At 44.4% G+C, this 13,000-nt stretch overlaps 1 protein-coding gene across 1 annotated transcript in view; it reads right to left on the minus strand.

Annotated features, from left to right (window-relative positions):
- SYBU (syntabulin) overlaps positions 1 to 10,110 on the minus strand; it is a 42,273-nt gene extending 32,163 nt beyond the window's left edge. The window contains exons 1-2 of the mRNA XM_064507808.1: positions 9,979 to 10,110; positions 9,313 to 9,511 (exon numbers count right to left, since the gene is read on the minus strand). Of these exons, the coding sequence (XP_064363878.1) occupies positions 9,313 to 9,511; positions 9,979 to 10,005 (226 nt within the window). The 5' untranslated portion in view covers positions 10,006 to 10,110. The remainder of the gene's footprint in view (positions 1 to 9,312; positions 9,512 to 9,978) is intronic.
- Positions 10,111 to 13,000: the final 2,890 nt, after the last annotated feature.

The raw sequence follows: 13,000 nt of genomic DNA on the forward strand, positions 1-13,000 counted from the left end.
GCAGAGAGAAAGCTGGCAAAATCTGCTATGGAAGTCACTACTTCTGATCTTCCTGTATGGTTTACTTGACAAGCAAAGGTAAAATATGTAAATAACATACAATGTCCATTGCTTTCTTAGCTATATTCATGGTGTTTTCTTTCACACTGGCCTTCTAAGAATGCTCTGGAACTGAGTTTTCACTTTGAACATCAGCTGGATTTCATCACTGAGACTCTCCGTCTAACCCCTCTCCCAGATCAGATACGCTTGCCAAGTTCAAAGCCAAGTATGGGAGAGTGTCTCGTCAAACACGCAGGATCAGATAGGAAAGCTGCTCACAGCACTGTGACATTTGCATTCACAGACTAACTTTCAAATATTAAAGTCAAAGAACAAACAGTTTCAAAGGTAGTAACACTCCAACCATATAACTCATAGACTTTAAGGCCGTAAGTGGTGACATGATAATCTCTGATTTTCCCTGCACAAAGGCTTTAGAATTTTCACTAGAATATGCTGTAGAGCCTTCTTCTGGAAAGCATTGCCTTTTTCTCCTGAAGACTTCAAGTAATACTGTATATACACCATCCTTTCTTAATCCATCCAAATAATTAATTATGCTATCTCTGTGGAATCATGGTCCCATTTCTACTTTCCCTCCTAGCTGCCAAACTCAGTTGTGCACTTCTATGAGTCTGAACTGTCCGTCCCCTAAATGTGCTCTTTTCTTTTGTCAAATTTTTGTCTTCCCTTGATCAATGTTTAAACTATACGTAATTTGTACTTCCGCTATGAAATGCGGATTCCAGAATTAAACACACAATTCTAGCAGAGGCCTTAATAGTTCAGTGTACTAAGGCAAAAATGATTTCTGTAATTCTGCCTGATATTCCACTTTGTCCACATCCTAGGGTCTATTAGTCTTTGTAGTCATGGCTCTGCACGGATGCCACACTGTCATTATTTACAATGAACTATCAAGTGATTTTCAGAACTTCCCAGGATAATCTCCCATTCTGCTGGTCTACCCAGCTTTTTTGAGCCCCTAAATGTTGCTTTGGTCTTCTTTTCATGAATGTTCTTGTAAGAGAGGACTGTGTTGTGTGCTAATGAAAGCTGCTGACAGACATCAAAGGAAATATACTACCTAAATTCTGTATGAAATTGAGAGAAATAGCCTTCCTCAGAAGCAAAGCCTATTTTAGACTTCTCCAGAGAAGCCAAGTCATCCCACTACTCTGAATCACTGTCTGGAGGATCTCCACCCTCTCTATTGACTGTGTAAGGAGCCTAGAGTAACTAGCACTCTCACTTAGGCAGTTATATCAATTAGGGGGAAGGGTTTACCCCTAAGTTGAAAAATGTCATTAATTGGAGAATTGCAATGTCACTCTGGAACATGCAATATTTTTATCTGGAAAACCCTGAGGGCCAGAGTAAAAGAGAAAGAATGAAGTATAAAGTGAAAGGCCAAACGGAAAAAGGCAGAGTTGGCGTATATTCACATTCACAACATAAACAGGTAGGAATCCAGCTCCTGTCTAATTAAGGTACTCTGAATGGCCTTCTGGAGGCACCCACACCCGCCTACTGACTATTTAGGGAGCACAGTTTAAGGTAGGAAGTATGATTATTCTACTCAGTTTTTATTTGTACTAAAACACCTCATTTTTTATTGCAGCCGTTCCAATAGCTGATTTTAGCTACTCCATAAGATTAGTCATCTGCTACTAGCCATTTCTTTTGTCATCTGCAAACCAGCAAAGATTTTATAGTAACACTTAGACTGTTCACAAATAATTTCACTAAAAGTGGAACCCTAAAAATTCCACTAGTTTTTGGTCCTTCTGATCGATCCTAACTTCATTTTACAGCTATATTTTAAGATCTACCAGGGGTTGGTATTTAATAAAATTAATCAGGATATCATGTGGTTCTAAGGCCAAGATCTTGCAGGAAACTGAGCATACTAAATCAGAGTAGAAGAGCAAACAAAGCTATAGCCTTGTCAAAAAAAGAAAAGATGTTTATTTGAAGAGCCCTACTTCTATGAAATCCTGCTAAGCAAATTAATTCCACATTTAATCTCTAGGTCTCCGCAGACAGAACTTGAATTAACTCTGCTCCATTTTGTCCAAGGCAGGCTAGCAGCTCTACAATTCCTTTCGGTACCCTGCAGAGGTTGTGCATCTCTGTCCTTGTGGGTTTTCAAGTTTTGGATAGACAAAGCCATGGCTGACGTGATGCAGTGCTGACAACAATCCTGCCCCCCAAAAGAGGTTGGACTAAGTGATCTCCAAAGGTCCTTTGCAACCAACGGTCTTACGATTCTACTTTTCTTCTACATTTTGTGTATATTCGAAGTTTGTTCAACAGTTGTGAACCATTTTATTTTCCGCTGGTCCATCTTTCAAGATGGAACTACTGATCTGAATGTTCCAGTCACAAAAACTAAGCCACTAAAGGACAGTAAAATCAAGCCTGAACACCTTCAACTCCTTTCGATTGTTACCTGAATTCCTATCATTAGTACATAGGCAATTTTTAAAAGTTATTCTTTACCAGCCCCTTTGGGCTTGCAGTCATCGCATCCAGGAACTGATCTGTCACCGCTTAAAATTCAGCGAGAGATTCTCTCCATGCACTCACCGGACGGCATAAACAGTAACAGGTTCAGACTTTGCAGAAAGGAGAGGCGGAAGAAGGTGGATTATCTCCCTTCTAAAGCTTGGGCATCTTTTACCAAGCAGTATTTCCCACAAATATGCCCTTAAAGGTATGAGCTCTTGACACCTGACTGTACAATAGCTAAGTTGCACCGAAGCAGTGAGCTTTAATAGACTTTGGCAGCAAATGCTGCCTTTGCTAATCTTCCATCATTCTAGCTGAATGTTTCACTAATAAGCACGGCTGATGTGAGTTCTGGGAAAACATCTGTAAAAAGCCTATATTGTGGTTTACTGGCTCTGCCATTGCATTTACAGCATAACTAATGGTATTAGTACAACAGAACAAAAGCAGCAAAGCTTACTAATAAAAACACCAATAAAAAACACTACTGTTACCAGGAGTGCACTGTGATCAGGAATGGCATAGCTCCTAGAGGTTTTCATATCACATCATAGAAAACAGTTGGATTTGTTTCAGATGACAAAGGACTGAAAATCGATTGAAAAATTTTAAAGAAAAGTGCTAACTAAAGGGAGACTGTTTTCAGCCTTGGGAGGAAAGAGTCTGAAAAAGAGACAGAAAAAGGTCCTGGCTGTTTGGTGTTTTTTTTAAGCACATCTTTGAATATATCAAGTATAAGTAATAGTACCCATTGTGTATCAACATTATGTGAAATATATATACATATAGATGTGTGTGTGCGTTTTAATCCCATTATGCAGCAAAGGAGGAAACCATAAGTTTCTTGGAATTTACCATTTTTGGAAATAAAAATCTTAAATAGACCACACAGAAATTTGTATCTGTTCCTCAAACAGTACAAAATATTACACTCTTTTTTTTCCTCATACAGCTCTGGTATAATTCTGCCTCATTGGCTGACAGCATATGACTGTGACCCTCACAGCTTCAACATCATCCCATAAGTTTGCACTGTTTGCTTCCTAATGATGCTTGGAAACCATATATATTCTGTCCACTGTTGTTTTATCCGTATTTTGAGTACTTAAAAAAAAAAAAAAACTGTCCCAAATTGCCACTAAGAATCACCATAGGACCCACTTACTGTATTTGGTGAAGTATACAAAGTCAAAACACTGTTCCAAAATTTCAAAGACATATATTAACCCTACAAATGTAGGGTTAAAACAGGTCAAGTAGAATGTCTTTTAAAATATCAAGATTCTCTTTTAATACAACAAAAAAATCAAAGACTTCTGATTAGATGAAAGCTTCATTTCCACTAGTGGCAAGTTTTTTTTCAATAGGCATGACAATATTCAACTTAATAAAAATTTGCATTAAAACTACTTTAAAACAAAAGTATTTGGATTATGCATTGGTGGCAAAGAAAACAGAGCCCATAGCTTAGAATTAAGTCATTACTGTCATCATCATACACAGCCAAATGTGACAAACTGGGCACCAGTAAGGGCGAGGTACGAACTGTTCTCAGGACACAATCCAAAATTTGCCAGAGTCGATGGAAACTCTTCCAGCGACTTCAGTAGGCTCTGGATCAGGCTTTCAAGATTCACAGTGCTGACAGATGTACAAAAAGGTGACAACAAACATTCAAAAGGGCAAATGTTTTTGCTTCCAGATGCTGTTGTGTGGGGTGGGAACAAAAGGATAGTTACGTAGTATGGAGGAATAAATAGTGTGGTTGAAAGGCAAGCAGGAAAAGGCCAAAAGTCGAGGCTTTGCTTTTTAGTACCCAGACACTTTTCTGATTTCCATGTTTAAAACACATCTCTGCTATACAGAAAAAGAATTGGTGGTTAACAATATGAAAAATTACTGCATATAAGTATGCCCAGCAGGAAATTCTCCAAGGAAATTGCAGTGAGAAAAGGAAGCCTGACACCAGAGCACTGCCCTTACGCAAAAGCCGTAAGTGCATTTTTAAAAGCGGATTTTGTTTCGGTGTATTTTGGAAAACATTACAGTGTTTGCTAACCTGCCTTAGAGAGTGCTGTACTGGGATCCTGCAAACAAATTCAGAGTCGGAGAGGAGCTCTGCTTCAGAAGTTATTGTTTCAAACAATGGCATAAAGAATTGTGGAAAAATGTCATTATCCTCTATCTTCTTCTATGCAGAAACATCGAGTCAAGCACACATGCTTTAACAGCATTGCCTCCAAGGCTAGCTGGTTTCAGACACAGCCTGCTTCAGTGCTCTAGTTAGAAATTATTTACCAGCGTGACAGAAGGTACAGCAAGGTCCAGTAACATAGAGCTTCACCGCACCGGTACAGATTCCCCTCTCCTTTGATCTGTGCCTAGCAATACAGGTAGTGCATGCGCATTGGTTTTAATAGGCCTGCGTAAAGCCTGCGTGCCTTTTTTGACAGATGCACTCTGAACTCAGCCTCAGCATCCAACAACAGCTGAGCCAACTGCGAAATAATCTCCAAGTGCAAGCGGACCACATGGATGAACAACCGAGCAGGATACAGCAATAGAGAACTTCCTGCTGCAGCGTTTACACCACAGAATTTACAATGTGGGCACATTATCAAAACATATTTACTGTGCTATACATGCAAAGAATGAGGGAGGAAGACTTTAAAATCTTCATACCAGAAGAAAAGGAGGTCATGAAATAAACACTGAACCCAGATCTTGAAATTTGAAAGCAAAAGTAACACAACAAAAAAGAAAAAAGGAGCTCAATTTTAAACTCCAAACCTATTTTTGAAAACTCTGGCAGAGTGAGTCATAACCATTCATATACAGAGATACTACTACTGTAGTACTATGTAGTCTAGTTAAAAAAAGAGATTTGCAACTAAGCCTAAGAAAAGAGGAACATATTGCCATTGGAATGAAACAGCTCCTCTAGCTCACAAAGTTTTTTGCTGAACTAATTATTAAATGCACAAGTGCTTCTTTTAAAGCTGCAACCTCTTTTAAAGCTGCAGTCTCAGTTAACAAACCACTTCTGCACTGTCTCCAGAAATCCGGCAGGCCGGCTTCTGCAGAAGGGCTGAAGAAGAGGTTGAGCATTGTTAAAGAGGTAACATCTAAGAATTCTTCCTCATAAGAAGAAATTTAAAAGCTGAGCTATTCTGAGGTAGAGACTAGAAAAAGGTAAAGCCCAAACTGACTCTCTTTTAATATCAGAAACTAAACAGACTATTGAATGTAGCACCTCTAGACCAGACGCTACTTTCAATCCAATACAGTAATTTGCTTGATATCAAAAGGCTGTGTACACAAAAATCAAGGATAACACCCCCCCAAGTATTGCATCCCTCGCAAGGCAAATAGTGTTGCTGAAATTACCATGGGGAGCCTCATTCTTTCTCAGAGCAGCTGGAGCAGCTGTTCAGACATGGATCTGTGATTGAATTATTTGTGTGTGATGTTTAAAAATGCACTCTCCTCCCGACTGACAAGGTAGGAATGTCAAGCGGCTTCAAAGCCAAACGTAACTTATGAAGAAAACATGCATGACATGGGGAAACACTCAGTAGCAGTCAAGGCAGACGAAGCTGCTGGAAGAATGTTTTCTCACAATCTGACATACGAGTTCTGTGGCTGACGTCCAAACTGAAAGAGGGCAGAGGCTGAGGAAAGAGAAGTGCTCCAGTGTCAAATGACAAACAGCACCCTGACCCTGATGTATTAAGATTTTAAAGAAGGCTTATGCACAGTAAATACTGATGAAAAGATTCAATTTGCCTACTCAGTATTCGGAAAGCACCCATGTCCATTTGGCATAAACAAATTATATTGAAAATACATTTTATCAAGAATATCACAGATAAAATAGATTAACAGACTCACCATGTTTCATATGGACTTAAAAAACAAAACTGACACAAAGTCAATTGTAAAAAAATTGACTAACACTATCACCCGAGTCTCTGGTAGAGTGTCACACAAGACAACAGAGGAGCTGATCATGCCAGAACTTCTCCTCAGTGAGAAACTAGGAAAAAAAAGCCTAGGCACCTTCTTCCTACTGCTGAGTGTTATTTTTTGCTGCTGCCACCATGTTTACAGAATCATTACCGTTCCTAAAAGTTCTTAATTCATTTATTTTCCTGTATTTTGCCTACCTAAAACAACATTAACGTTACCTAGAAGACATTGGTGCTGTCATTTAAGAAGAGAAGAACTGAAAGCCTTCTGGTACGCACTGACACCGAAGTAAGCATACGAGGAAAAGGAGCCAACTCTAAAGCTCTAGGGAATCAAACAGGAGATATATATTTAGAACAGACTGAGGAAGAAAAATCAATTCTATTCGGGGGAAAAAGGAATCTACCTATCATAACTGCTTGCTGTCAATACTGAAGTTAGATAGCAACTTTTCAAGAGAAGGATCAAGAAGAAAGGAATTATTCCAGCTGCTGATTCACACTATCTGCTGGTTATCAAGAACCTTTTGGAGTTTGATGCTCACTACGGAGGTTACAGCAAAGACACTTATCCATATGCTCAAGAGCTCTTCACACTGCCACCACATTATCATTCATCACAGTATTCATTTGTTCACCTCTCCCAAATTTATTACTTGCTAACTTTATACACACTTGCTGCACATGTCGCTTTTCAATTAAGATGTAAGTGCCTACCCAGGCTCATATAGCTCATAGGGGAGAGAAAGGTTAGAGGGCTGTGGCCCCTCCATTCACCTCTCCACACAGCTCTTCCCCATCCCCTTCCCAGCCATCTGCTGCTGCTGGGATATTTCAGTCTAAATTAGACATGTCATGATAAAGAATGGTCATTAACGAAAGAGAGAAAAGAGACATCAGAGAATGAGGACATCAAGTAAGTGATTGTTATACCTGCATCACAGTAAAAAACCCAAAACCTAGCAAAAAAAAAAAAAAAAAAGAGAGAACGAAGAGAACGATAGGTGAGGCTTGGCTGACTCTTAGCTCAGTAAGTTTTGAAGACCACAGGAATCAAACTGGGTACTGCACAACTGTAGGGGTGCTTCAGGTAGCAAGAGAACAGGCACAAAGCTGTTAGCACGGGAAAAACAACAAAAGAACAGACTAAACCACAGCAGGTTTAGGATGTTTTTTTTTCTAGAGTAAAAGGTGAATAAAAGGAAGTAAAAATATGAACAGTTGTGCTTAGCAGAAAGGTTATGAGCACTGCATTATACTCATGAAGACCTCTGCGAATGCCAAACCAGGAGATAGGGCACACCCAGAGTCGACACGGGGCTGCTGCTAGTACCCCAGAAGTAGCCTGTACAGCGTAGCGCAATAGCAAGGAGCACTACAGTAGACTATGCTGAATAGATCTGAAGAACACAATACAAAACTAAAAGATATCACGAAAAAGAAACTTCAGTAACCAGGATAAAAGACTTGCCAACACAGACAAAAAAAGATTCTGGAGAAAAAAAAAGGATCCATTTTGGAGAGATCATAATAAAGAATGTATTTCTAGAAAGCATCAAAAGATTTTAATTACTTGTTTCTTTTGAGGGAACAGGCAAACTCAAATAAAAAAGGTAAGATGGATGGATTCACGAGGCATGGGAAAGAGACTTCAATGTTCTTCCAACCTGAGCTGTTTGTTTAATGATAGCTATTGTTCATTAAACAATAAATAACCGGACGGATCGTTCCACTGAGTCTGAATTGTAAAATCAACCCAGGCTAGGAAAGAAATACTAGAATCAGGGAGGGACATTGCGTTCCTTATCTAGGAAAATTCACTGTTCTTGTACATACTGTTAAACATATTGCTACCGGTTAGAAGAAATAAAGAAAAAAATCTGATACACTATAGCAGAGAGAAAAAGATGAGTATTTCTGGCTATATTCAGGTAATTTAAATACTTCATGCATAAACAGAAAGGAAGTCCAGGAACTTGCTCTGCCATTTTAACTACTACAAAAATATTTGTTATAAATGAGATTTTGAATCAGATGAAGAATGTAATGCTCTCTACAGTACCAGCTGTTATGACCAAGTTTTTAATCACCAAAATATCTTTAAAATTACCACATACATGCAGTGCCCAAGAAGTACCTGACCCGACCCTCAAAGCACTTATCCAGGTGTGTAACTTCATACGTGACGAGGAGTCCTACTGAACTGCAAGGTGACTCACAGTCGGTGAGCATCCAAGCGGGTCATGGCTAGACGAGGGACCTAAACTGTGCTAAACTCTACAGAGAGCAAATGTATAGTGTCAGCCATTTGGTTTTCTCCCTGACACAAAGGGATATGCTCTTTTTAAAGAGCAAATAACATTTCTGTGTTCTACAGTGGTAAAGTGTGAATTTATTTCTGAAACATCACCTTTCCACTGCACTCTCTGTAGGGGAGACCTCATGCTCCGCTCACGTCTAGATAAAGACTTTGTGGCGGCAGACCAAGTCCCCAAACAACCAACATCAACTTCCATGTAACAGCGGTGAGAACTTCGCCTACAGATTTTGCTCCGATTCATGCACCGAAACCGACGTGAGATTCTACAAAACCGGAGTGAGTCACAGTATTTGACCTACACCTGCTGCCCTTAACCGCTCCCTAACGAGCAGGGGCTTCCGCGGCTGAGGGGCTTCTCGGGTCCCCGCCAGCCGCCGCCGCAGTGCCCCGGGCAAGCGGCCGGCAGAGCCCCGCACCCCCCGGCCGCGGCCGCGCAGGAAAGCGGCGGGGCCGCGGCGCCGCCTCGGGTACCTGAGCAGACGCTGTTGCTGCTGACGGTCCTGGCGGAGCCGCCCGAGGAGCCGGGCGCGTTGGACTCCCTGCTCTCCTCCTCCGAGAAGGGCGACTCGGAGGCGGGCGACACCTTCTGCGGCGGCGGCGGCTGCGGCCGCAGGACGAGGCGGGGGATGCGGCTGCGGGACGCCTCCTTCTCCGGCGGCGCCTTCTGCTCCTTCGCGGAAAGCCAGCGCACCGCGGCGCCGTCAGGCCCGGCCGCCGGCGAGCGGGGGGCGGGCAGCAGGCGGCCGCCGGCCCCCGCGAGGCGGCGGCGGCCCGGCCCCGCCGGCGGCTGCGGCGGGCGCTGCGCCCTCCTCCCGCCCCCCTGCGCCGCGGCGGGCGGGCGCCGAGGTGGCCCCCAGCGCCGCGGCCCCTGCCCGCGGCCAGCCCCGCGCCCCGCCGCCCCCCGGCCGGGCCAGCCCCCCCCCGGCCCCGCGCTGCCGCTCCTCGGTTCCCGCAGCCCTGCGCCAGGGCGCTGCGCCGCTCCGCGCCCCGCGGCCCGGCACCGCTGCCCGCTCCCCGCCGCCCGGATCCCCCCGCCCCGCTGCCCGCTCCCCCCGGCCCCGCTGCCCCCCGCCCCGCTGCCCCGGCCCCTCATGCAGCCCCGCCGACCCCCCCCCCCCCACCGCCGCGGCACCTCACCTTGCCGCCGTCGCGCAGGGGCCCCATGGCGCCTCAGTGGCCGCACGGCCGCGGGCCGGCACCTGGCATGGGGCAGAGGCAGGCGCTGAGCCGGGGCCGCGGCTGCTGCTCCCGCGGCGGCCGCTGCGCTGCGGGTGGCGGCGCGGCGCGGCCCGGCCCGGCCCTGCCCGCGCCGCCGCTCCCCGCCCCGGCACGTGGAGCCGCCGCCCCCGGCCCTGCCCGCGCCCAGCGCCGCCGCCGCCGCCGCGGGCGGGAGGGAGCCGAGCGCCGGGGCCGCAGCGCCGCCGGGAGCCGCGAGCCGGGAGCCGGGAGCCGGCCGCGCCGGGCGGGCGCAGGTGGAGCGGGCGGCCGGGCAGCCCCGGCGCGCGCTGCCTTGGCGGCGGCACCAGGCCGGCTGCGTCCCGAGGGCGGGTGCTGCCCGTGCAAATAGAGTGGCTTATGTCACTTCGTGGACAGCGAGGGGCGTCAGCTCCCTCCTGCTCCTCGTTACTCGGCCGCAGCCTTTTTAAAGCCCGTGCAAAACCTTTATTCTCAGGAATACAGGGCACAGCATGTGTAATTATTGCATTGTCTGCCTTACCCTTCGTCATGCTAATTGCTGTTGACCCTACCTACGGTTAATGTACTTATATTAACATCGTTCATCTGCTCCCCTGACACTGGTTGCACTAGTCAAAGCACACGTAGGCGTTAGCAGGGCTGCGTCAGGACTGTGTGCATAGCTACACGGTGGGTGGAAAGGACTTCTCCTGGAAAAGGCAGGGAAATTCCACGTGTGGAGTTCACGTGAGCTTCCGCAGACTGTCTCCTCACGGCACTTACTGCACTTGCAGAAACTGCGCTTTCAGCAGTAGTGTTTTAGGGCAAAGGTTTCCCTTCGCTTGGTGCAAAAGGCGCCATTTCCGGTTGGGAATTTCTGGTTGCTATTACAGCATAAATATAAAATGCTGTCTGAAAAATAATTAAGGTCAAATGCATCTTTTTCATGCAGTGTTTTCACTAACAGGAAGGGTGATGCATTTGTCTAGTCCTCTAACAGGAAAGAGGACACTGGTGAGTATTATCACACTGTTCCATATAAAAAAGTTATAACGACTAATTTATTAACCTAGTGTTAGTATTAGAGCCATTTCTTATGTACAGCTAAGTTCTGCCAAAAAAGAGATACCATCTTCTTCTCAGTCTCAAGACATCTGTAAATCAAAGAGGTGACATAGTTATATTTATAAAAATGCTTAAAATTCTTGAATAAAAAATGCTGCCTGCTTATCGATAGGCTTCTAAGCCCTAGAGTACATTTTCCTGAGACATAAAAGAGGAGGAAGTATCCTAGACCTTCCCCTCCTCTTCTGAGACTGTTCCCATGGGAAAAGGAAAACTGCAGATCACATATGTACACCACACAGATTTGCTCTGCTGTTGAGGAGAAAGCAGGGCGTCTGAGAACGCAGGCTCCTCCAGTGAGCCACGCGGCACGTGTGCGGTGGAAATTTCCCATGCGCGCCAACAAAGCTGTTGTATCGGTGGAGACCGTAGAAGACGCTGTGCAGCAGCACGGCCATTGCCATAGTAACTCAGATAGAGAGTTGATGGTGATGATTCGATTGTCGGAGCCTGCTTCATCTTTTTCTATTTGGAGCTCAAATTTTTGCCTTGCTAAGAAAGAAGATGTGAAAAGTGAAGTCTTCAGGCTGCCTCAAGATTCATAATGAGATGACATTCCCTTTTATCTCCTGTCATATTTCTCCTGTCATATTTTTGCATAGAGGATTTCTAGCCTTATGTTAAAATCATTAAAAAATCATTAACTTTCAAGCAAAGATTTTTTTTCCCTAGCAGTGCATGTATATCCAATAAATCATCAAGGAATTAAGTCACTTTTAGCTTATTAAAATATTTTTACTGTGCACTAATCATCAGTGTTGGGAGGAACACATTCTTGCAATGATCATGTGATAGCACGCTTATTCTCCTCTCAATGTCTTTTACAAACTGTAGCTATATTGCTACATTGCATTTAAAACTCATTTTCACAATTAGCATATAGCTCAGACTAAAACCGTATTCACTGTGGAAAGAAAAAACACTGCAGGTTTTCTGAGGGCCTCAGAAAACCTACAGAACACAGTATCTTTTTATGTTTGCTTTTGCTCTGCTCCCTACTGAAAAATAACAGCGATACAGGAAGTCGCAGTGGCCTGCAAATTCAGCAGAAGCGCCTCAACTCCAAAAGTTGCCAGGGAAAGCTGGGCACTAAGCCAGGCTTTTTGGTTGGACCTTATGCTTTCCTGAAAAGGGAGCAAGGTAGATGAAACAGTCTGTGCTTTATGCCACTGCTGCCCTTGCTCAGATGGTGTATGTGTTCTTCAAGAGAAAGGTTGCAAGGGAAGGAGGACAGAGTATATCGTGACGGATCATAAAGCACATTTTCCTTCCCTTCCCATGCCTGTGCTCCAGTCCTGCTGCTGCCCTCTGTACCTTTTAAGTGGAGGGGAGAATGTGGTTCTCATTCAGCAGAGTTTTTTTAGCTAGCAATTGTCTGTGTCCTTTAGTACAGAGCCAAGGGACTTGGTGGGTAGCTGCTTCTGCATATGAACTACTAAGAAAAAAGCTTCAACTGATGTTTTTACAAAGCTTTCTATGAAATCTGTTTTTGTAAGATTATTTGTTCCATCTGATGGTACGTTGAATCTGGACATCTGCAAATGCTGTTTTTCAGTTTGCCTACTTGCGGTGTAGTATATTTGCTCTTGAGCTTTCAAAATAACAGCAGCAGAGAAGTCAGACCAGTAAAGATCTCTAGTCTCCTAACTGAGTACCCAAATACCTCTGTGCAGAAGAACAAGGCAAAAAATCACCAAGGGGAGAGTGGGTCAGAACTGAGCAATAGGTACAAGAGCACCTTTGCATCCTTCAGCACAAAAAGCTTTTTCATGCTGCCAGTAGAGACCAGGTCTCAGCTGAAAGCATGTCTGTGGTACAGTCTTGCATGCTGTTTTTCTGATCCTGTGAATATTCATTC

The sequence above is a fragment of the Dromaius novaehollandiae genome, chromosome 2 (assembly GCF_036370855.1).
Source record: "Dromaius novaehollandiae isolate bDroNov1 chromosome 2, bDroNov1.hap1, whole genome shotgun sequence".
NCBI lineage: Eukaryota > Metazoa > Chordata > Aves > Casuariiformes > Dromaiidae > Dromaius > Dromaius novaehollandiae.